The sequence below is a fragment of the Anastrepha obliqua genome, chromosome 4 (genome assembly GCF_027943255.1).
Source record: "Anastrepha obliqua isolate idAnaObli1 chromosome 4, idAnaObli1_1.0, whole genome shotgun sequence".
In the NCBI taxonomy this organism is placed as follows: domain Eukaryota; kingdom Metazoa; phylum Arthropoda; class Insecta; order Diptera; family Tephritidae; genus Anastrepha; species Anastrepha obliqua.
This window is the reverse complement of record NC_072895.1, coordinates 52,475,744-52,500,429: the sequence shown is the minus strand read 5'-3', so window position 1 is coordinate 52,500,429 and position 24,686 is coordinate 52,475,744. Positions and strand designations below refer to the sequence as shown.

The following is a 24,686-nucleotide window of genomic DNA, read 5'->3' as shown; positions in this document are numbered from 1 at the left end:
CTCTAAAAAAAACACCCTTTACTTGCTGAGCTGCTAGGCTGCTCTGTAGACAAATTGGAAAGTGGTTTTTTTCTTTTACATTTTTTTGTTTTCTTGTGGCAAAATCTAGAAAACATAATGTGTATTAGTGTTGTTGTGCTACAGTGGTAGGCATGAGTCGCTGTGTAACATTTTCTCTAAACCGCATGCAGCAACAGCAGGCGCTGAAAAAACAACAACAAAAGCGGCACTAGCATAACACTTTAAGTCGTAAGCGTTTACTGATAGTTATTTTCATCAGTCAATGTCAAGGATTTAATGTTGGCTATCATGCAATTCGTCAAACGGTGTTTGCACAGTGTATGTGTGTACGCTGCGGGTAATAAGTTAAGGCTTTAGTGCCTTGTTTCTTTTTCTTATGATCGCCTTGCTGTTAAACCCATTTGTGTAAAATTTTCATCTCGTTTCTTTTTTCCTTTTGTTTGACACTTATGTCACTACTTTCTAAGCTGTGTAGGCTCGCTTTATTCTGCGTGAAAGCAAAACCATATTCATTTATAAATAATACTTATATTCATAACTACAACTTTTAAAAAAGTGATAGTTCCACATTTCTTTGGAACATATAAAAACAACGAGGGGAGTGCCGCCTTTCCCTGCGGTTTTTATGGGAAGAGATTGTCGATGAGCGACTATAAGGTATCAATACATGATGAAATGATTAAGGAAATAAAAGTCATTTACATAACATTTGCTTCACTCTTTACTTCCTTAGCCCCATGACATAGTGACACAACATAGAGCTCTTGCACTGCCCCATCGATAAAGCTCCGCCCATTGAATTGTTCAGGAGACTTCACTTCCTGCGATAATTTGATCGTATTAGAGTGTATAGCAAGATTTTTACCTAAATTCCCCATAATATGGACTGAAAGTTTCACAATTCCTATGAAAGGCGGGAAATAAAACTTATTAGGCTTATAAGTAACTTAAGTAACTTAGAATTCTCCAGATTTTTTATATTTTTTTTCATGAAATTCTTCAGGAATTGCAGCTTAAAATTTGTGCATACGCCTTAAAAAAGAAAAGTCTTAATAAACAAATGCTTGAGGAATCTTCAGACGATCAGATAGACAGCCATTTGTTCCTCATTCTGATCAAAATATCAGCAAATAAATAAAAGCAATAATTTAATACATTTTTGGGTCATCGTGAAGCACCTTACCGGATCGGAATACAGAAATTGGTGAAAAAATTCGAGCTGTTGGGACAATTTAGTGATGGGAAGAATAAAACCTGTGCACGTCGCTGAAGAACAGCCGAAAATATTGCAGTTGTAGCCGAAAGTGTTTTGAAAAAAAAGCCAGGTTTGTTCATTCCTCGTCGTTCTTTAGAATTAGGCATTCCACAAACGTCATTATAGTTGGTCATTACAAAAATGCATGAAACATAGGGCTAAAATAAATCTCTTCCAACGGCTTCTATCATTCGCATAGTTCTTAATTTGATTCCAGGTACCGAATCGCTCGCTTTTAGTCCGTCTCGTCCTCACCCACTTCATCTTTGGGCGACCAGAAACTCTCTTCCCTTGTGGACTCCATTCGAATTTGTGCTATGTTGCTATTGTATTAACGTAACTTTTCTTTACTGATTAGTGGAACCTTGTTTGTGAAACCGTGAAAATTCTCTTTTGTCATGGTAATGGGCTAAAAAATCCGACAGATTTTTCGGAGGCATTTGCTCATGCAAGCCTGTAGTTTCTTGCAGATCACATCAGTCACCTTCGAAGTTTCTGATCCGTACAGGAGAACAGGTTTCATGGTTGTATTGAAGACTCTGAGTTTAGTCTTCCGGGATAAAACATGGGAGTACCAAATCTTTTACAAAATCATAAAAGCTGTACACCTCCGTCCTTCACTATGACACTTCCCAGATATGTGAACTGCTCAACTTCAGCGATTGACTCAGTGTTGTCATACATTCAAATGGTTAAAAATTGTATCACCGGTGTCTCCATGTGCTTAAGTTGTATTTTTGCCATGTTCACTTTTACGCCCACCAACCCCTGATTATAAAGTAGGGCTTCTACTTTCTTCTTAGTCCCATGCAGTTAGTGAGACAGGAACTAAATGACATCTTTAAGTCCTTCCAAAGTCTTGAAAGGGATTCCATTAAATTCCATCCAGGGTTTCGCGATCAGTTTTCTTGAAGACTCCATCCAGCACTAATGCAGCAGAGGTGAAAAACGAGACTCTAGACGTAGTATTTCTGCTATTCCTAATTTCTCGCTATCCTTTCCTTTCCTAACGGACGCAGCTCTCTGCATCAGTATAGAGTTCTCGTTATTTTGTAGTAATTTCTATTTATGGTATCAAATGCGCGCTCAAAGTCCACAAAAAGAAGGAACAAAGCAGAGACATGGTCAATGCAGGATCTTTGTGGCCTGAAGCCATTTTGCTCTAGCTCTTAGTAAGGTGTTCAGAATAGGAAGAATACGTTCATGAATGAAGGAGGATAGAATTTTCCGAATGTTTCTTAAGGTTATTTTTAAACATTAAAGAAAAAGAAAATTAAAAATTGTATATTTAATTATTGCTCATTGGATGCTTTATTTATTGGATAACAAAAAAATTGATTTTTGTCGTACGAAGAAATCGAATGCGGTCGGTTATTTCCTTTTTTTAAAGTATACATAAATATGTACATAGCCCGTGTGCTGCGCTCAGCATTTCGACAGTAATATTTCATAATTTCCAAATAAAAAAAAAAACATTTTAAAAGTGCATAGAAAATCGTAAAATCTTTTTTAAAACCCCGTTACTTGCACTTCGCACAGGTCTGAAATTTAAGACACGTAAAGACTTCTGCAAAAAACACTTTTATTATAAGTTTTAATCACATTTTATTGAAAAATCTGACATAATGAATTAATTCTAGACTACGCATTCGCCTTCAAAACAAAAATGTTGGCATTCACTCGTTAAAATCTATGCATTCATGTGTTATTATTATTAGTATTAGACAATTTTTTTCAACAAGTTTTTTGTTTCAACTGCAGAAAGAATATCAAAAGAATCGCCGCCTCAATAGTTTCAATTATAATTAGAGTTTAGCTCATTAAGCTTAATCAGTGACTGAATTGTACAACAAAGCAAATGCAGCCCAACCCAAAATAGCTCAACCTCAGCACTGCTCGGCCTGGCCCTGTTCTGCCCAGCTGGTACCACCACTTTAAAAATATGTACTTTCTTGCTTAGTTATGTCTAAATTTTCAAGGCGATTTTTTTTCTTATTTAACATACATATTTTTTTCTAAATTTAGAATATCTAATTATTAGTTATTTTTATTGTTGCATTATTTGTTATATTCAGTTCGATTGTTGCGTTTTCTTTTTCCACATTGCCAAAGTTTTGTACATTTAATTTTATGCTCCAAAAACAAACGCAATTATGTAAACTGCCTCGTGCTGATTTTCACGCCGGCAATGACACGCAAATTAAAAATAACAATTTTAATATTAACTAGCATGGTCTGAAGCCAAAATGCTAGGAAGTAACGAACAATGAGCAATTGTTTGCTATTTGCATAGTTTCGGTTTTCAAAAAATTTAATTGCCTTGTTGCATGAAGGCATACCAGATTAAAATGGTAAGAATAATTCAACTATTGAAAACTATTGTATTGAATAATTTTCGTAAAATAAAATTATAAAAAAACATTATCGAAGATTACGAAAATAATAGAACATATTTTTACAATTTAGCCCTTCAGTATATGCCCTGGGGCCTATTTGACCCAACTGCAAAAGTAGTCCCAACTTGATCAAATCAGGCTGTATTATATTCTATTCTGATGTATATTTTTTGTAAAAAGCTTTAGGAACTTGGGAACCTAATATAAAACAGCATTTTTTAATAATTTTCAATAATTGCAACTATGAAGAAATTGCAAAGCCTCGAGAGAATGAAGTAGTTTCACATATAAATTAATATCAATGATTTTGTTTCTAACGACCCTTAATCCATGACGTGGTGAACATGGAAAAATTCAAAATGGCGGCAACCTTTTTTAATTTAATATTTCCAGCTTAAAACGTACACTTAGGAGTTTTCGAAGCATTTCTGATGTCGAACGAATACTGTGTCAATTTTTCAAATTCAAGATTTAGATTATTTATCAACAATCTTGAAAGCTGAAAAAAGTTACATTAAAGTTTGCTGTGAAATGAGATTTCTGCTGCACAAATATTGAAGCTATTGCAAAAGCCATTTTGTGACCAGGCTTTGATAAAAAAGGCTTTGATATAAAAGAACTTGCTTGTGCTACAAGCCAATTCCAAAAAAATAACTGATTTCCAAAGCATTAAATGATGATCAACACATCAAGAAAATTGCGCCTCATGCGCCCAAAATCATCCGTTGATAATTAGTAGTCTGGCTCCAATTTTTTCATGCCACATCAACCGTTCAGATGAGATGATAGCCCATGAAAAACTCACTTGGACAAGCATTATTATGATGCCATTAAACACAAGAAAGATTAGGAAATGAAGAAGCAGACAGAGTAGATATTCGATTGATGTCGATTAGAAAGATAGAGCAAATAAAAAATGGTGCATGCTAACAAAAATAAAATTTTACAGCCAGCTAATATTGAAGGTTGATAGTAACAAAGCCTCAGCTAAAAAGTGAGAGCCCAATTATCCATATAATTTCCTACGGTTTCGCTAAGAAGCAAAGGCCGACAACAATCTTCCTCCATTCGACTCTATCAGAGGTAATCTTCTTCAACTCGTTCCATTGCGTGTTATGTCACTTCGTTCTTTTCTAAGAGCCCCATTTTCTTTTCAGAACCTCCGTTTGCATTGGAGTTTGGTTGGTGCTACTCCAAAGGCTTGGTATGGTATTCGGTCATATCTAATTTAGAACTCGGAAAGAAAAAGCAGAGCAGCAAGCTATATTTAGCTCTATAGACAAAGAAGTAAAAAGCAGCGTTAGCCGAAAGCCTAGATGCGGAGAAGTAACAGCTGCTAAGATGATTCGCCCTGAACATTCTCCACCACAACCATCCCTGTCTCACCTCGTAATTGCTGATCAGGCAGTTTCGTTTAAGACTCTTACCATTGAAGGAGTTACGACTTAAATAGCTCTAGACAGTCCTTCGACTAACTCCGATCCAAACGTAACCGAAAGTGTTTTGAAACTTTTGCGTATCAGCGGTCGCTGAGCTGCCTCGAGATTCACCTATTTAAGAGTATAATATAGCCAAGGGAACTCCCAGATTATTTTCCCAAAATACCACCTCATGGGTGTTCTATTAAGCCAGTTCATCATTCCTGTGATATCGCTGGGCGTCGATCAATTCCAACAATTTTAAAATACCATTTGAACCTCGGTCACGTCTTACCTCATTTGATTTCAAAGCTATTGAGAAGCAAAAACAGATCGTACATAATGACTGAAGTTGAGATATACTGATGACCTCAAAGGTGAATTGGCTATGGAAACCAAAATAAGTAAAGTTGCTTCGTGAATCATAATTCATTTATATAAATTATATATTTTCATACATTTTATATAAAATCGTCAACACTTAAAAAATACTAGGTTTTTTCCGAGTTTCAAAAGGGGCATTCTCAATGGGACCAAATTTAAAATGTAATCTTGAGTACCCTTGCAATATGTTAGGCATAGACATAGGTTTCAACGAATGGATAGAGAACATGCTTAAAACTAGAATAATCATCGGGGAGGTAGGCACCAGTCCTACTGAAGTGCTCAACGTACTAACTCATCTGCTACAATTAGATTTACACATCAAAACAATCGCTACTTGCATCACGGTGAGACTAAGAGATATAAGGAGCTGGACAACAAGGTCGTATGGTCACAGTAAGATCCTCCTACAGGGACCCTCGTTCCCTTCCATTTGGAGCAGCTCAACCTATCTCAGTTAATTCTTCTTCCTGACTATGCCAGCGTGTTTCAGGTAGAACTGTTAGCGATCAGAGAAGCATACAAATCACTAAAACTCTAGCTTCAAACCTATCTGCAGAAGCTGTCAAGCGGAAGGAGCGAAGGAAAGTCTTTTCCACTACTTATGTGAATTTCCAGGGCTAGCTAGGCCACGGCTCCGCTCCTTTGGTAAGCCTTTCTTGCAGCAAATTAATGAAATCTGCTATATTTGGACCTCACTAAATGGATTTGACTTAGAACAAAAAAAAAAAAAAATAAACAAAACAAACATCATTCTACGAAGACGGTGGTAGTAAAACGGTGCTGGTCATAATTAGGATTATTTCAGTGGAAATACTCAACCACTTCAACAGCAACAACAACAACAACAACAACAACCCTTGCAGACATTTTAACGGTACACACTCCAGCACCTTTCAAACATTGATTCGATGTTAAAAATTAAATATGACTTTTTATAAAATATACATCATATATTTTCTTAAAATATAAACAACTAAACACTTTTCACAAATATGAGTACTGTAATACTTTTTTTCAAATTCCCAAAGATATGATCTTAATAGTACAGTCCTAAAAATGTTATTGTTGTTACCCAAAGCCCCAATTTCAAAATTTATCCTGGAGTATTTCTTTTTTTGTTTTTTTGTTAATACATTTTAACAGAAAACACTCAAACTCCCTACAAATCTTGAGTCGATGTTAAAAATTAAAAAAAAAATACTTTTTATATGATATAAATCATAGTTTTTTAGTATTATTGTTATAAGGTGACTGAACACTGAAACCTGAAAGATCTATTGTGTGCTCTTCATAGATTCAGACTATTCTCTGAGTCCAGTTTCCTCAAGAAATTTTAATATGTATCCTATTTTATGGGGTTTTATTTCTTCCTCTGGCACAAACAGTTGTTTTTCTGCTTATGCATCAGTACAGCACCCGTTTGGAGGTTTCATTTTCCTCCCAACAGAGCCTACACATTGGAGTATATTCCCATGTTAAAAAGATGATAATTTTATCTACGATTCCTATAACGATTTCCAAATAATTGTAATTTAATACCGTACAATCTTTAAATCGTTTTAGGTTAACATGGCTAGCAGGTATTTTGATTGCAATGAACTCCGCAGATTGTAGCAGTATGATCTTCTTTGTCTTTCCACTACTTTCTGAATAAGAGAGCAGAACTTATCCTTTCCTAAGCCAAAAAATGAATATAGGCTACAAAATAAGGAGGCCGTTTCCTTCCATGCATTTTATAAGAAACAAACGAACGCTTAAAAAAATGTTATAATATTGTTTTTTTTTTTTTTGAAATTGTATACTATCTTATGTAGGCATCCTATATTTTCTTTAAATATTTATCTATCCAATAGGTAACCACTTACTCCCGTCCTTTCATTTATTATAGCGCTCATTTACTTCAAACGTGTCAAAATGTAAAAAAAAAATATTATCTGGAAAGTATGCAGAAATAACCACAAGCTCTTCTTTTATGTTGTGTACAAAATTCATGGCGATATCTATTAATATAACAATATTTCATTAGATGAAAAAATCACTTTACTTTTACTTAGAGAGATTACTATGATTGAATATTTTGAAGCCATTGGTTTAATTTTGGTTTTTCCGATTTTGATATGGTTAATAACAATAAGCTTAAATAGCCACATTTTGAAAACTTTTAAGTAATTATTATTTTTTACTCTTCTTCCAGATCAAACACCTGCCGCTTCGCTATTTACACCACGCATTGTCACCTCATCGCCATTGGATTCACCCTTCTACTCGGCCTCACATGGCGTCGTACAAACACATCCCTCACTGGGCGCCAGCATACCCAGCCCGCTTCCGTTGAATGGCAACAGTTTAGGTAGCGGTGGTGTGGTGAATACGCTCAGCGTTGGCAGTGGTTATCTTAATTCGCGTGGCAATTTGCCCAAATTCAATACGGCACGCTATCCGACCATTTCGAACACCGTAGTCGATCCAAATCCACAGTCCCCATTCCGTCATTTAGATTTCTCCACCAGTGCCACCGCCGAACTGAGACGCAATCCAACATTATCGGCACCAGATGAGTGTGCGCGCGCCTGTCGTGAAGGTGAACCGCCACGTATTTGCTACTATCACTTTACAATGGAATTCTACACCGTACTTGGCGCGTAAGTATACTACAGCTGCATGCATTATATACATACATACATACACATATATGAAGATAAATAGCACTGTGCTCCCAACTGGAATGAAAAAAAGACAGGAGTGTGGTAGAGCCATTGTGAAGAAATATTGGTGGCTACAAAATATTGGGCCACCTGCTGTTTTATTTCTAAATGTCATAATTTATTTTTTATGACATATTGCGCTTTCTTAATTTAAGCTTAAGTTGATCTAAATTATTTGAAAAAAAAAATTTTATGAAATTTTATCATGAATATTGCCTTTAAGAATGGCACATTAGGAAACGAGAAGGCAGACATATATGCCAAAAAAGGGGCAAAAGGGCTATTTATTGGGCCAACCCCATTTTCGGCTTTAACAAAAATAAAATCAAAATCAAAAGTAAACCAAACTAAAATCAGGGAACACTGGAACGGCACAATCGGCCTTAATCACTCCAAAAAGTTTTTGAACTTCAATGCCAATAGAGCAAAATCTGCCCTAACCCTAGATAAAAAGGGCCTCAGATTACTCTGTGGAGCACTTATAGGTCACTTTGCCTGTAATAAGCACTTTAACACAATAGGGTTATCTAGTACAAGATTATGCAAGTTCTGCTCTGATGAAGAGGAGTCTATGGAACACTTAATCACCAACTGTGAGACATTAGGCCACAGGAGACACAGAATCCTGAGCTCGTACCTACTAGAGGAGGAACACCTACAATTGCTCCCTCCTAGGGAGCTAGTTCGATTCCTCGGTATACTAAATATCATAATTATAATTAAGTAATTAGGGGCGCGCAATAAATCAATCTGGTAGCAGTGCATAAAGACCCTGGTCTAACCCGTACAACCATTACCATTACCATAATGACGCATTAAATAAAACTTTTTAGCTTATGGATTTAGTAAAACAGTTTCAAAGAAAACTTGTAATAGATTTTACAGTACTTGAAATTGATGAAACCAAGAGGATATCTTATACATATAAATATAAGTATACATAATTGGCGCTTACGACCTTTTTGTGTGTTTGGCCGAGCTCCTCCTTTTATTTACGGCATGCGTCTTGATGTTTTTCCACTAATGGAGTGGCCTACAGTTTTAACCCGACTCCGAGCAGCAGATATTTTTAATGTATGAAGAGCTTTTTTATGGCGGAAATACACTGGGGGTTAGGAATTGTCTGCCTAGGAGCGACCGCTGTTAGTAAAAACTTTTGCTATCATTTTGGTGTTTCATGCAGGAGATTCGAAGCTACGTACTTTCGAATGGTAGTCACGCATCAACCCATTCGGAGCTCAAAATTACGTAAAAACGAAATATAGAGCTCCTTAAGACTAAAATAATGAAAATCGAATACCAAATAACCAAGTTTTAATGAAACCCCCATTTCGACGGTTTTTAGAAGGATAAAAAAACATTTTTATATAGTACTGAAATCCTCTCAACATAAGCTTTCAAAATCGGAGGACTTTCGGCCAATCTAATGTACAAGATTTGTCATTTTTGCAAATGGCATCGCACATCAATCATTTTTGGCTCCTGAGACTTGAACTAGACAACATCAGTAGATAAACAGGTAAGCAATGGAGTGAGTAACGGTCAAAATAAAACTTGCATCACTCAAAAAATAAAAAAAACAAAGCAGAAGAAGTTATTCCAAAACAGAATTAATTACTAATTTTGCTCAATCTGTACGTACATACATATGTAAATGTGCAAAAAATGACTTCCCAACTTCATATTACCTTAATATTGTATAAAGTCCAACGAATTCTGAAAAAATTTAAGAATAAGTTGCATTGGTTTTTCCTTTAATGAAGTCTCTGCCTTCTTCTATCGGTATATCTATCTGTCAATCGTCTGTTTCGATTTTGTCAGTTCTTAAGATCGAAAAGTATACATGCGCTATATGCTTTTTTTCATTTGGGACAATAAATGGAATTTATTTCATCATTGACATTTGGGATTCGATGTCAAGTCATCCAAGTATGTCGGGCAGTTTTGTCAATTCTTCTAAAAATTGGTTTGTTTATAAGCTTGAGTATAATAGAAATTAAACTGCAAACAATTAAAAAATGTTGAGTTTTATTATTTTTGAAAACTATGATGCAGAGTATTTTAAAGTGAAATACCTTCGGTTCTTTTAATTTTTTTTTTTTTAATTTTTGTAATTTTTGAAAAACACACAGATTTTTCGTCTTATTTTTTCATTCATAGCTGACTATTCTCAGTAATCGCTGAAACCTTCACAACGGGATACCTCTAAATTTTTGAATTATTTATATTCAAATGCCTACCTCGTACCATCTATCTGTGATGATCAGATTGGAAGTATTTTTTCAAATAGCGTTGTTTTTTGCCAGATCACGCGTGACTACTGTCAAACTAAATACATGATTTTTTATGAAATTTGAAGTTTCGTTGTTTTATTTCAATTTAAAATCCAATGACTCTAAGTTGATCACCCTTAATTTTTTAAAATATTAAACAACAAAAATATTTTTTCCCATAATTTTTTTTTTTGGTTTTGTGTGCGAAGGCTATTTTATTCTAAAATATTGAAAAAATATATATAAAAACTTTAAAAAGGAGCGAAGATATTTCACTTTAAAAACACAAAACCACAATTTTCAACATTAATTAAGTCCCGAAATTATAAAGTGAAATTTTAATTATTAATATTTTAAAATTTTTTTTTTTATTTGCATCTTATTTTAAGGGGATGTTTTTCAAAATTTTATAAACAAAATTTTTTCCCCCATAATTTTGTTTAAAGTACCTTTAATACAAAAAAATTAAAGAGAATATTAAAACATAAAAAAAGAAGATACTTTAAGAACTCTAAATTTTCACCATTTCATACATATCGAAATTATCAAATTTTTAAAAAAATTTATTCAGTTTTGTTCTTACTATACTCTAGCTTACAAATAAAACAATTTTTAGAAGAATTGACGACAATACCTTAAATTCTTTAATCACTGAATATGGAATCGCTCATATACTTGTATGTGAAAATCTAGCCATGGTAGACATCCAAGTTCATACCTACTGTGATTTCTGCTGTTCTCTACTTTCGTTTAGTGGAAATAGTGTTCGCACCACTTCATTTTAATTTAATAGTTTTGTTTTGCTTCAATTCTATAATTTAATTCAATTCTATAGTTTAACTTTCTTCTTTTGTAAGCAAAAAGTGCAGACTTTAACGTGAATAGTGAAAAAGTTGCCCATAAAAATTACAACCCTAATAATCCTTTGATGATTATCACACAATTTGCAGACGCAAGGAAAATTTTTGCCGGCATTTGATACAATGTTGTCACAACAATGATGAATACTTGACATACCGCGAGAAAATAAAATTACAAAGTTAGCTGCATAACAATTCGCGAGCGTAGCACAGAAAGTGCATGCGAACAATCAGCATAGCCGACAAAGTAAGCAAAGACAATAAACAATAGTTAGACAGCAACGAAAACTATTCAAATGTTGAAGTTGCAGCCAGATTTATATTTAATGTTAGTTTATTGTTTTGTTTTGTTTTTTTTTTTTGTGGCTTTTTATTATTATTTTTTTTTCTTATACCATTTCTAACCAAAGCCACTAACACAATGCATGACTACAGAATAATGAATGGCATATTGAAGCGCCAAGCAAAATGAGCCATGCAATCAAATAAGCAACAGACATAATAAGCCGTTAACGCACAGTACCAACAACGTGGCAGCAGCTTTAGCAATAGCAATATCAACATTTTTTAGTTGTCGCCACTTGTGGCAGAATCGAAACTAGTCACCTCAGACACTATCTCAACGCGACAACTTAGGCTATGGCACATTGATTTCAGCACTGCAGAAGAGCATAAAGAGAAAAGTAGAAAAGAAAAAATGAAAAAGCAAAGGTATGTAAATAAGCAAGAAAAATCGTTGAGAAGCAAAATACATACATACATATAAACATGGGTACATGCTTGGTTGCATGTCGCGATAATCGCATTTACATGGCGCCGCATAGAAATTCACATCAGCCGCAACTAAGTGAGCGTATGAAATCGTAAAAAGTGAGAGTGTTTAGTTATTTGCCACGAGGTGTGGGCACCGCAGGAAAAATTAGTGGTTCTGAAGTATGAGATGCAGCCGTGGGGAGAAGTGACTTATATTAAATTACTGCTTTTCCAATAGTACTTCGGAAGCGCTGTTAATTGTAATTGAAAGCTTAAAGTATAGCCAATATTGAGTGGTATTTCAGAAAGCGTCGAATGTAGTTGCGAATTGTGAATTTCATAGTTTCAGAAAGCATGGAATTTACTTCAAATTTGTTACGAGGTTTTCCAAAAACTTTAAATAAGCTTTGGAAAAGTCAATCATTCCTCAAAATTTTTTAGAGACTTTCAAAATTCTTTCAGTTACTGCGCGCATAATAACAGATTACTCTCTAAAAATGCAAGTTTTTTTTTGTTTTTTTTTTTGTTGTTTTTTTTTTTGGCGATACGGCGAGTGCTATTCATTCAGTCAGTTTTCAGTATTGCAATATTTGAGCAATACTTTACTGAATTTTTATTGCAAAATACTGGAAATTGGCCGAGTGACGATGGATCGCCGGGCGCGTCTCGAAAAAAAGTTGTTCTGCGTTATAGGTACATCATAACTCGCAACAGAATCATTTGAAACAAAACCATCAACATCATTTGTTAAAGTACATATTTTTTGAGGTATTTCTGGAGAGATTTTTTTCGATTATCCAATTTTTCGAAGCACTTGGATGTCATGCAAACGATTTTCGCTAAAAAACTCAAACGAGTGCTGGCCATTTTTGTGGATGTGGAAGAAAACTCTCCAGAGCATCAGTAGTGAAAATTGTCAAAAACTAGCGTAAGTTTTTTCTTCTAAATATTCTGATTAAAAATTTCAAAATTTGTTAATTTTTTGTTTTAATTGTTATAAGTTTTAAACTTAGATTGGTATGGTTTTTGAAGGAGAATTAACATAAAAAATATTAAAATTAGATAAGTAATAAATAGATTGTTTGCTCCGTTCTGGAGCTACAGACACCCATAATTTTGTCAATTTTACAGTGATTGGCTTGAAATTATGGCAAAATATTACTGAAGCAGTAAGCACTTATTTAAAAAATAAAAAAATAAAAATAAAAAAAAAATAAAAAAAAAACATTTTTTTAATAAATCCGAAAAGGTGTAAAAAGTTGTAGTAATTCAAATCAGAATGAAATGCTATAAGTGAGCAAATAGTTGGCAAGAGTTGACATAAAAGCTAGAGAATTTTCTTTTTAATTTACATTTTCCCTACAGGGTATGTATCTGTAGTACGTTAATGTATATAAAAATGTGCTGTACTATGAAGACTTCTGTGATAAAAGGCCATAGAAATTCCCACGATTGTTTATACAATACCAATACGACAATTGATGGTGGTTACATGCATGATGCCTGAGGCCGCAGATGGTGGCAAAACTGCTGAAGCAGCCACTGTTGAGAGAATTTATGATTTGTTTTTATTATTTCAGTCATACGATAATTCATTTTTTTGCATTAACTTTTAATTTCATTCAATGTATTTCCATCAATTTTGCGATGACATCTAAACAATGTATAAAATTTCTAACTAATTTGCGGTATTTACATGTGTGACATCGTAGGCAAATTTCCTTATGCGGCCAAACAAATAAGAAGCATTTTCTGCAAATTTGATATATTTAACATATTAGAATGTATCTCCAAAACAGTTGCCCCTTTTTCGAATAGAGTTATAAAATTTATTATAAAATATTTCAAGACTCCAGGAAAAATATTTTGGAAAGATTTACGTGAGCTTTGCTGATTTCCCTTCATAATTTCCTCCCTATCCATTCTATTTCTGCATTCAAGTGAACATTGAATGTAAGGCAAAACAGATTCTTACAGCTATTTTCATATGTACACCTACCAAGGTACACCCATAAGAAATGTGAACAAAATTTTATAGGCACATGTCTTATTGAGTCTGTATATAAAGTCAGTCCTTAGCCACTTGCATTTGCTCATTTTAATATTCATAAAATCTTACAGAGTAGCAATTTCAAATATATACATATTATACATATTTCTATATGGATACAACAATAAAAATGAAGTTGCCTATATGCATTAAATTTCTCACCTCTTTCACTTAACTCTGTTTAAGCAATATATATTTTTAAACACTAGGGGCTTCTCTAAGGCACAGTTCAAATTTGTTCACTAGTAAATTAAAAGAGAGAGCGAGACAGATGCAGTAAATTGCATGTATTGGCAACACAGAGGCATGAAAAAAATGTCCCACTGCCGCCTTTAATGTCATTCTGCACTTACTTCCCTTTAACCTCCCAGTTCAATCCATTTGCCGATCTGACCGGTATTAGATTGAAGGAGGTTGACCTCTGGAGGATCGTACAGATATTTCCATCCGCAAACTGGATTTTGAGGGTTGTGTTAGGGCTAGATTTCTAGGCAGATTGGATTGGAAGGATGGGAGAGTCCTCACAGATATAGGTACTTCTGTTTTCACCGACGGATACAAGATGGAAACTGGAGTTCGAGCGGGGCTTTCTCTGTTGAGAGCAAGACATAAGTCAAGCTACAATCAAGGCCCTGTCGTCGCCATATTGAAGCTCTATTCTGGTCAACTCCTATAACAACTCAATAATCAGTAAATTTTAAATAGGCAGCTGATTTGGCCACGCAACCGAGTCCTCTGCTTGGGCTGCCAGCTTAGGCCTGTGTATCGGTCGTACAGTTTTAAAGACCGCTCCTAACCTAAAGACACAAGCCTACCTGGAGGCAAAAAGGTTCCAGGATTTAGAGTTGTGGCAGTTTATGAAGGTCGGCCTGTCGGTTCATTTGCTGCAATCCGTGTTACACAATTGTACTCCATCAAACGTGCAGTTTCTCTGTCTGACCCAAGACCACAAGTAGGTTGTGCTGGCTAATAACAGATACCCTCCATCAGGTTTAGCCCATGACTGGACACGGTTATCCAGGATGTGGCGCTTGGAGTCGGAGGCCGAGGCGAAAAGTTAGGCTTTGGGTGAGAACCAGGTCGTTTCAGCTAACGCGTGCAATACGAAGTCCGACTGCTTACGGGTTAAGATGCTATCTCTACCTTCTACCCTATTAGACTAAAGTATAAATAAAATATTTCAAAGTATTAACTAAATGTATTTTTTGTATTTTTATTAAAAACTCTAAACTTCGAAAAGTTATTTCTTAGGAGAAAATTTGTGTTCTAAGGATTTTACTTTACGTGGAAATTTTTGAGCAAAATAAACACCATCGAACTCAAAAATCTCCCGAATACACCTCATGATTCAAGCCTCTGCTTCACGTATGGGAATTAAAAATGAAATAAAAAATAGGGAAACTCAAAAACCACTTTAAAACTATGCGTCCAATTTGTGGACAGCATTCCATTTAAATCTTTCAAACAAAAACTAAATATTTTTTGTTTTTTTGGTTTTTAAAATTATTTATAGAGAAACACAACTTTATTTTGGAACTGTAAGCCATTAGCCGTGTAAAGAAGTACAAAACAAATAATGTCTTTTCCTTATATTAACATTTTATGTGGCTCATTTTTTTGCTTCAAATTTGCTGAATGAGCTAGTCGATTTTCCCTCCTTTGTGCACCAACAAGTTTCGCCACTTTCAATTAAATTTTTGATATAAATCGCTCAGCAACTTTGTTGTGCGGTAGTGCATGAAACGCCATAATTATGTGTCTGGTAGTTTTTCAACAATTTAATTACCATTATTTGTGCACAAAAAATACGGAAAAGTGCCAGTAAAAATAATAATTTATTAAAGAAATTCGAGGTGTTATTTACTTGAGTTATTTCATTAAATGTAATACTATTTTTGATTATGCAAACCAAATTTTAACCGAGTTATTGGCGAAGCAAATTAGGAGCAAAAGAAGCGATAATAAAATGTATAACTCAGTTGCAAGCTTGTTGTTGTACTCACATACTTATTTTATATAGACATATAAGTATTATTGCATCTATGTAGGTCAGGAATTCCATAAGAAACAAAGCTTTTAAGGCCAAACAAAACTAAAATTTTAATTGAAAATTACGCAAAGCCAAATGAGAGACCGATAGGTTAAGGATAAAATTCTAAATGGAAAGAAACAACTTCGGAGAATGAAGCATTGAGGTAAATGGAGCGGGAAATTTTATATTTAATACTTTGCACTACTTAGTGACTCACTACAACTACAACTACCACGCTGGATAATGCACCTCCTATGAAGTTCGAAGTATTGAAAACGAATTGAAAAATGTTTTTTTTTTTGGAATTCAGAAGGCATCGCCGTCTATTATCTATCATTTACGTGTAGATTGGCAGAGTACTGCACTTCACTTTGTGCAGGGGAAAATGTACTCGAAGTATGCTCCTTTTACACAAATGAAGCTATGAAACCCTTAACCACTTGCTCTCCTGTTATAGTTCAAATTGAGCACTTATAAAGGGACTTCCAATAACAGGTGTTATGGATGAATGGATGGCGCTATCGAGAGATGATTAACGATTTTTTATGGCCGGAATTGGAAGATATTGATCTCGAGAACTTTCATTTTCAACAAGACGGCGCTACGTGCCACACAAGCAACGAAACCATTGATCTTTTACGGGAAAAGTTTTCGGACCGTGTTATCGCTCGAAGAGGTGATCATAATTGGCCACCGAGATCTTGTGATTTAACACTTGTGACTTTTTTCTTTGGGGCCACGTGAAAGAGAAGGTCTATGCTAACAGCCCGGGGTCGATTCAAGACCTCAAAGATGGAATTCGTGAGGCTATCGAGGACATAGGGTAGCCACTTTGCAATTCGGTTATGGAAAATTTCATGAAAAGGACATTGTCCTGTAAGCGTGGTCGTGGTGGTCATTTGCCTGATGTTATTTTCCGCTATTAACGACATGAGGAAGTATGTATTAATGAAATAAATATCCGGTCATTTATATTAAAATATAGCATTATTTTTCTTTGAATATCAAAATAACACCTCTTATTGGAAAACCCTTTATGTTTTTTTTTGTTTTTTTCTTTTTTCTTGATGATAAAATAAAATTGGTTCTTTCGGTTTTTGTCTAAACGCATTTCATTTTTCTGGTTTTTTTTCTTCTTTTCTTTTATTTTAAAATTTTTATTGTTTAAAAAATTTTTTTTTAATCCTTATTAAAATATGAGAGTAGGTATGTTTTGAAGTAGAATAATGATGATTCAATCGAATAGGCATAAGTCTATTTTCACATACATTTCTTAATTAAAAAAATTATTTTTTTTTACTAATTTTATATAAATAATCCTTATTAAAACATGATATTCTTTTTTTATTATTAGATTTTTTTTATAAATAATATATATATATATAATTGGTGCATACACCGTTTTGGGTGTTTGGCCGAGCTCCTCCTCCTATTTGTGGTGTGCGTCTTGGTGTTGTTCCACAAATGGAGGGACCTACAGTTTCAAGCCGACTCCGAACGGCAGATATTTTTATGAGGAGCTTTTTCATGGCAGAAATACACTCGAAGGTTTGCCATTGCCTGCCGAGGGGCGACCGCTATTAGAAAAATGTTTTTATTAATTTTGGTTTCACCGAGATTCGAACCAACGTTCTCTCTGTGAATTCCGAATGGTAATCACGCACCAACCCATTCGGCTACGGCGGCCGCGGTTTATAAATAAACCTTATTAAAATATGAGACGCGCATTATGTTCAAAGTAGAGTGATGAAGATGAAATTAAATTGATTATGTGTGCCTATTTCATGTGTCTACGCACACATTTCCTTTGTAAACTTTTTATTTTCTATTTAGTTTTTTATTATTCCTTTGGTTTTTAATAATAATCCTTATGAATAATATGACACAAGACTCATGCTTCAAGTAGAATACATCGAGTATAAAAAAAAATATAATTTTTTTTATATCTCATGCCTTTCTCGCTTTTATTCCACGCACTTTTTTTGACCTTATTCACCATCACAGGTTCGTGCCTTAAGTCGTTTGTGCGCACAACAAATAAATTCAAACTTACGTGTTTTTTTTATTTATATTTTACAGCGCCTGCCAGGTGTGCACACCCAATGCCACCAACACCGTCTGGAGTCACTGTCAATGCGTTCTCGCCGATGGTGTCGAACGTGGTATACTCACTGTGAATCGTATGATACCCGGCCCCAGTATACAAGTGTGTGAAAATGACAAAGTTGTTATCGATGTGGAAAATCATATGGAGGGTATGGAGACCACAATACATTGGCACGGCATCTGGCAGCGAGGTTCACAATATTACGATGGTGTACCATTCGTAACACAATGTCCCATACAGCAGGGCAACACTTTCAGGTGAGTGCGAAAATCTAAAGCCAAAAACAAATTAACAATAACAAAACAAAAAAAAAACACAAAAAAGTTAACAAAACAAACCAAAGAACAAAATCAATAAAAAATCTTCCTCACTTAAAGGTAAAAATATGAAACACAAATTTTAACAAATTTCACTTACAGATACCAATGGACCGGCAATGCAGGCACTCACTTCTGGCATTCTCATCACGGTCTGCAGAAATTAGATGGTATCTATGGCAGCATTGTGGTACGTCAGCCGCCGTCACGGGATCCCAATTCACATTTGTACGACTTCGATTTGACCACCCACATAATGCTAATTAGCGATTGGTTGCATGAGGATGCCGCCGAACGTTATCCCGGGCGCTTGGCTGTCAACACTGGTCAAGATCCCGAATCGGTGCTCATCAACGGCAAGGGCCAATTCCGTGATCCCAATACTGGTTTCATGACAAATACACCATTGGAAATATTCACCATCACACCAGGACGTCGCTATCGTTTCCGTATGATTAACGCATTCGCATCCGTGTGTCCGGCGCAAGTGACGATTGAGGGTCATACAATGACAGTGATTGCCACCGATGGTGAACCAGTGCAACCGGTTGATGTGAATACGATTATTTCATTCTCAGGTAAGCGGCAACAGTTGAGGATAGGCTGAAAGAAAAGCAATACGCGTAAAAGATGTATTAAGAAAAACAAAAATAATTTTGCAAAATTTATGATTACTTAAGTCATTACTGCGTATTTTTAGTGTCGCTAGTTGACTGCTGTTTATTTGTTGTTACGATTTTCTGCATAAAATTAGTTACTTTTGTCTTACCAACAAATGTATGCTCATAATAATTGGCTGTCAGAATGATTGGTCAGTCATGCCGCACGGCGGCGCCTATTTTGGGCTGAATCTCAATAGTTCTATGGGCATTACAATGCACGAAACACATTTTTAATGAATATAAATCATTAATCATAAATAGTGCAATGCGTAATTTCGCCTTAGCTGGCCATTTAAGGTGCTGAACACTTAAAAATTCAGAATTAAATATGGGTGCATATATGCAGCACCCTGTACTTGAACTCCGCATCACCAGTGTGTGTATCTATTAGTGTTTGGCAGCGTGTGAGTTCCATGAGTAATAACTTCGACTTCGATTAATGGTGAAACTTGTTAAATAGCAAATATAAACAAGAATATAAAAATTAAACTAAACAGGAAATCGCTTAAAGCAAAATGAATAAAACAACTAGCAGCATAATACAGCATAACATTTGCCACATAAAGAAATAAAAAATAAATTAAAGCATAAAGTATAAATTCACAGACGCAATAAACTATTTACAACAACAGCAGAAAAGCGCTCTGCGCTAGTTTTTACATAGGTATACGAGCGTATTGGCTGTAAAAAAATAAAGCATAAACTAACACACACACCTACTTATAAATAAATAAATTAAAATAACAGCATGAAACTGCATTATTCGCAGACAAGTTCGGGCCATACACTCACACACTGACATATGGGCAAACATACATGCCATTTATTTGCACTATAACCCAGCAAAAGCCGCTTAGAATCACGAGAAGTAAACAAATGCTTAGTTTTGAGTTGTATTATTGACTTAGTATTAGTTCGAAATATTATCGGCTAAAAAGTCACTCAGGGCGTGAATAGCTTGGGTACACCTTTTTCATATTTATATGTATATTTGTGACGCTTATCTACAGACATGGAAATACAGTGCGATGTGGTGCACGTTGAAATGTCGGGAGAGTGAGTTCAGCATAAAGGTGAATGGAACTTATACATATACGAGTATGCACACATTAGGGGTGTTCTTATTTTTATATTTCCGAAAAAAATGTCGTTCCACATTGATTGTTTTTCCCCTATTTTCAGCAAAAACCTAAGTTAGGTTATGGTGATAGTCGGTCTGTACGACCAACTCACTTAGACCTTACAGGTCCATTGTGATATCACTGTGCGACACGAGAACCACTCATATTTCCCTTTCTTAAACCATTTTGTAGTTGTTAGGGAGTGTAGCTTTGTTCCAATCTCCACGCCGAACAGTTCCGTAAGAGAATTGAAAAAGTATCTACCTAGAAAACCTGCTCTAATTTTAGCGAAGGCTGGACAATGGCAAAGGAAATGCTCAAGTCGTTTTTTCTCTTCCTCATCTCGCCAACTTCTACAATATTCATGGAAGAAAATTTCTAATCACTTGAAGGCTGAGTAGGTGCTTTGTCATTTTTTTATTTTTTTGCGGCCACAATAGCCTAACTGTTACGCATGTGCCTTCATCTCTCCATATTGTTTTTAATTATTAGTTTGCTCGTGGCCATAGGAATCCCAATGGTACTTCTATCGCTTAGCAGTTGAAGATTAGTACCTTTCCAAAAACCAAACTGTAGTTAAGCATTAAATTAAATGCCAATAATAGCAAACTTTTTATCGCGACATCAGAGCACTTCTAAATAATAGTAGAGCGAAAATGTTAAATGCGCCTTTTTCCAATTTGAAATAGAAAATGTCGTTATCAGAAGATCCCAGTAATCAAGAATTTTTTAGGGTATTTAAGTTGGTATAGCAAGGAACTTATCAAAAATCTTAAGTCATATATATAAATAAAATCTAGCTATAAGAACATCCTTAATGTGTATTAATAAGCCAATTACATATACGTACTAAACTTATTACGCGCCTTGTTCTCATCACGATTTATACAGGAAGCCTTACAGAAATGCCCTAGTACTTTCTTCTTCTAATACTTTCATACATATTAGTTTGGGGAATAAGAAATCCATTATTTCGGTGAAATATTCACCGTTTTGTTATATAATTTGTTGCCATTTAAAGATAGATTCATAACGCCTCTCTGATAGAAGTCTTGCATCTCCTTATTGCCGAAAAACTCTAGTAATCGAAGTCCACAATCTTTTTTTGTAGTAGTCATGGTGCTCTGGTCAATAGCTAGCTTCAAACGAACCAGTTGTTGGCAGTAGAGATCTGAATTTAATGTTTGGCCATACGAAATCAACTCATAATAAATTATTCCTTTCCAGTCTCACGAGATACACAGTAGTACCTGCCTGGCCGTTAGTCCTAGTTTGGCCAGAGTTTGAACTCCCTTATCACAATATTTTCGGAGGTAACCCTCTCAGAAAAAGAGTATATCGGAGATTTCAAAGATCACAAAATTATGAAATGAACTCTTTTTTTTAAAATCTGATAAAGCTTCTTATACAACTATGTTTTATTATTATAACAATTGTTTAAAATTTACTTTCTCTAAGTCCCCTTCATACACTTTAAGTAGGCCATTGCTAACTCTAATTTTCCTTAATATCTCATTTTTCTAAATTTTTACTTTTTAAGCCCATAATCACTTTAACAATTATCCCCTGTATGAGTTGTTGAAATCCCAAACGCAAATCGAATTTTTGAATAATGCAGCAGGCGTTTATCACGCCAGGCTTGTCTTCTTATGGTTTTTATCTTATCTGCTATATAATTTTTTTCCACAAATGTTTTTTTTTTTGTAGTGGGCTTTTTGAAAAGAAATGGTTGATTACTTTCTAATCAATCATCTGATCAGCCACGACCGCTACTTGTATTGTGCTCCACATAACCGCAATGAGAATCGCATACTCGTAATGATTTTTTATGAACCTGAAAGTATTATACTCTTCCATATACTGCATATTATTAATCGTAATTAAGTGGCTCGTAATTAAGCTGCATGCGCATTTAGTCTATGCGATATCAAAGGTTAATAGTAAATTGATTTTACTACTTTTTGGTTGCTTAGGTTGCTCTAGTTTGGGCAAAATATATGATTATTTTTCACACTAGGCGAGTATTAAGATGCTCTAAATGACGAATAATTAAAGCAGGTGTTATTGGACTATATAAAAAAAGTAATATATATATGTAGATTTTCGTTTGAAAACTTTGAAAATAGTTTTAGTAAAATAATATTTAACAAAATTGTTGTTATTTAAAAATTGTGAGAATATAAAGAAGCCACATCATTTTTGGAATTTGAGTATAAGAAGAGGTGGTTATCAAATTTGAATAAACGTGCAAGCAATATTATTTCTACAACTTGTCAAAGAAGGCAGAAATTGATACTATTTGTGACAAGAAAAATTTAGAACACACAAATAAATGCAATATTCCGATTTCGTGGTCTTCTTCATCTTTATTGGTACAGAACTTAGCGATTTTGTACAAGTTCAATAGAGCGCGCCAGTTGTTTCTTTCACGTGCTAGACAAGGACAAGTAGAAATGTCAAGTAAAGCCAAGCCCTTCTCCACTGAGTACTGGATGCCTTCCTCTTCCTCTGCTACCATGCTCGGTTATCGTATGAAATAATTTCAGAGGCGCTTCGTTTATATCCGTATCGTACAACATTACCTACCCAGCAAAGCCGCTGAATCTTAATTCGCTGCACAATGCACATGGCTGCGTACAACTCACACAACTCATCGACCACACCCACTGCCATCGCGTGAAGACAGTTTCTGCGCTATACAAAAGCATTTGGAAAATGTGATTTTTTGTTCGTCAAGAGTCGACTTTATTATTCAATTGCGAACTTAGCCTAGTTAGGATAGTTAGGAAGAGATATTATCCATCTCTCTACGTTTTTAGATTTAATAGCAAATAAAGCATGTGTTTACATTTAGCACGAATTGCTAATACTAAACAAACTTTTGAACGTAGATTAGCAGAGGTCATCTAATGTAGCGATAGATACTATTTTTTGATATTTTATTTGAGGAGGAAGAATTGTTGTTGAGCATGAATTTAATTCTTCTAAATATATACCTGCGTTTTTTTAAATAATTAAAGAGAAATATGCATACTCATATATTCCCTAATAACTATGCACACAATGCCCAGACTTTTAAAGCTCATTTCCTTGGAAGTTTGTTTTTATAATAAATTGCAAACAAGAAGTGTTAGAAAATCATGAAATTAATTTTCAAATTTCAACAAATCAGAAACGGTGCAACCGATTGGTGTACTGTTTTTTTTCTATAAAACCTTTAAATATTTACTCACTTTGCTTAAATTTATTCATTACTTTCGATTACTATTAAGTTTTTGAAGTTTTAGTTTTTTCATATAAAATAAAATTATTTTGAGGAGCTGCCAGTTTTATTTGAGTTCAAACTCAGCGCAAAATATCAGGGTCTGCTACGCACAAAAGATTTTTTTGATTGATTTGCCCATTATATAGCTATAGCCTCAGAGCTTTTAGCTATTAGTGCCTAGAAGCCTTAAAAAGCCAGTGGCTCCCTGCTTGCGCATGGCAACTCCACCAGAGAAGTCTTGGTAGTAATCATTAGCAGAACAATTGCACAATACTTGCTCTAAGCAATCCAATAAATTGGTTAAAATATTTCTTGTATAGCTATTAAATTGGAAAAAACAAAATGTGATATTAAAAATGTTAAATAGTTATCAAAAGTTTTCATTAAGAAACCAACTTACTAATGGTGTCCGATATGGCAAACTAAATCACACATAAATTACATTACTATTTCCCGCCTCCTCTGAATGCGTACTTTTCCATGCTTAAAATAGGATTTTATGTTATTTGTGCCTCTCAATTCATAAATTGGTTTTGAAAGCCTTACATGTCTGTGTGTTAAATTATGCTGTCGGAGTTAATATACTGCAGGTTCGCTTCTTAAGTCTTTTGAGTTTTACAACTTATCAATTATTAAATTATAATTTATAATTAAGTGCATACTTTTATAAATATCATTAATTGAGGCCACTAACTCACTTAACTGCGGGAAAATTAATTAAGCTGGTTAATAAATTATTAGCCATACATATTTTAATTGAGTTATTAAGGAATAAGCGCTCATTTAAGTCAAACAGCTTTTTCTTGCAGCAGCATAATTCAGATAAAATATTTACTGCTGTTGGTTGGGTAGTTGGTAGCAACTTCAACTAAATATATCGTATAAATATCAGTAAAATGCATAAAGTGCCTTTTTAGCTGCTTTCGTTCATTATTCGAATTCACTATTATCTTCAAACCTCCGCGACTTATTGACGAATATACTTATCTAAGTCAAGGAGAACTTGGAAATCTCCTTAAGAATAAACCAAGCAAAGTAAAGCGTTAATGGTGATGACTTCTAGT

At 34.6% G+C, this 24,686-nt stretch overlaps 1 protein-coding gene across 1 annotated transcript in view; it reads left to right on the top strand.

Moving 5' to 3' along the window:
- LOC129244144 (uncharacterized) overlaps positions 1-24,686 on the top strand; it is a 72,936-nt gene that overhangs the window by 25,974 nt on the left and 22,276 nt on the right. Inside the window, exons 2-4 of the mRNA XM_054881760.1 lie at positions 7,672-8,119; positions 18,230-18,514; positions 18,677-19,152. Of these exons, the coding sequence (XP_054737735.1) occupies positions 7,672-8,119; positions 18,230-18,514; positions 18,677-19,152 (1,209 nt within the window). The remainder of the gene's footprint in view (positions 1-7,671; positions 8,120-18,229; positions 18,515-18,676; positions 19,153-24,686) is intronic.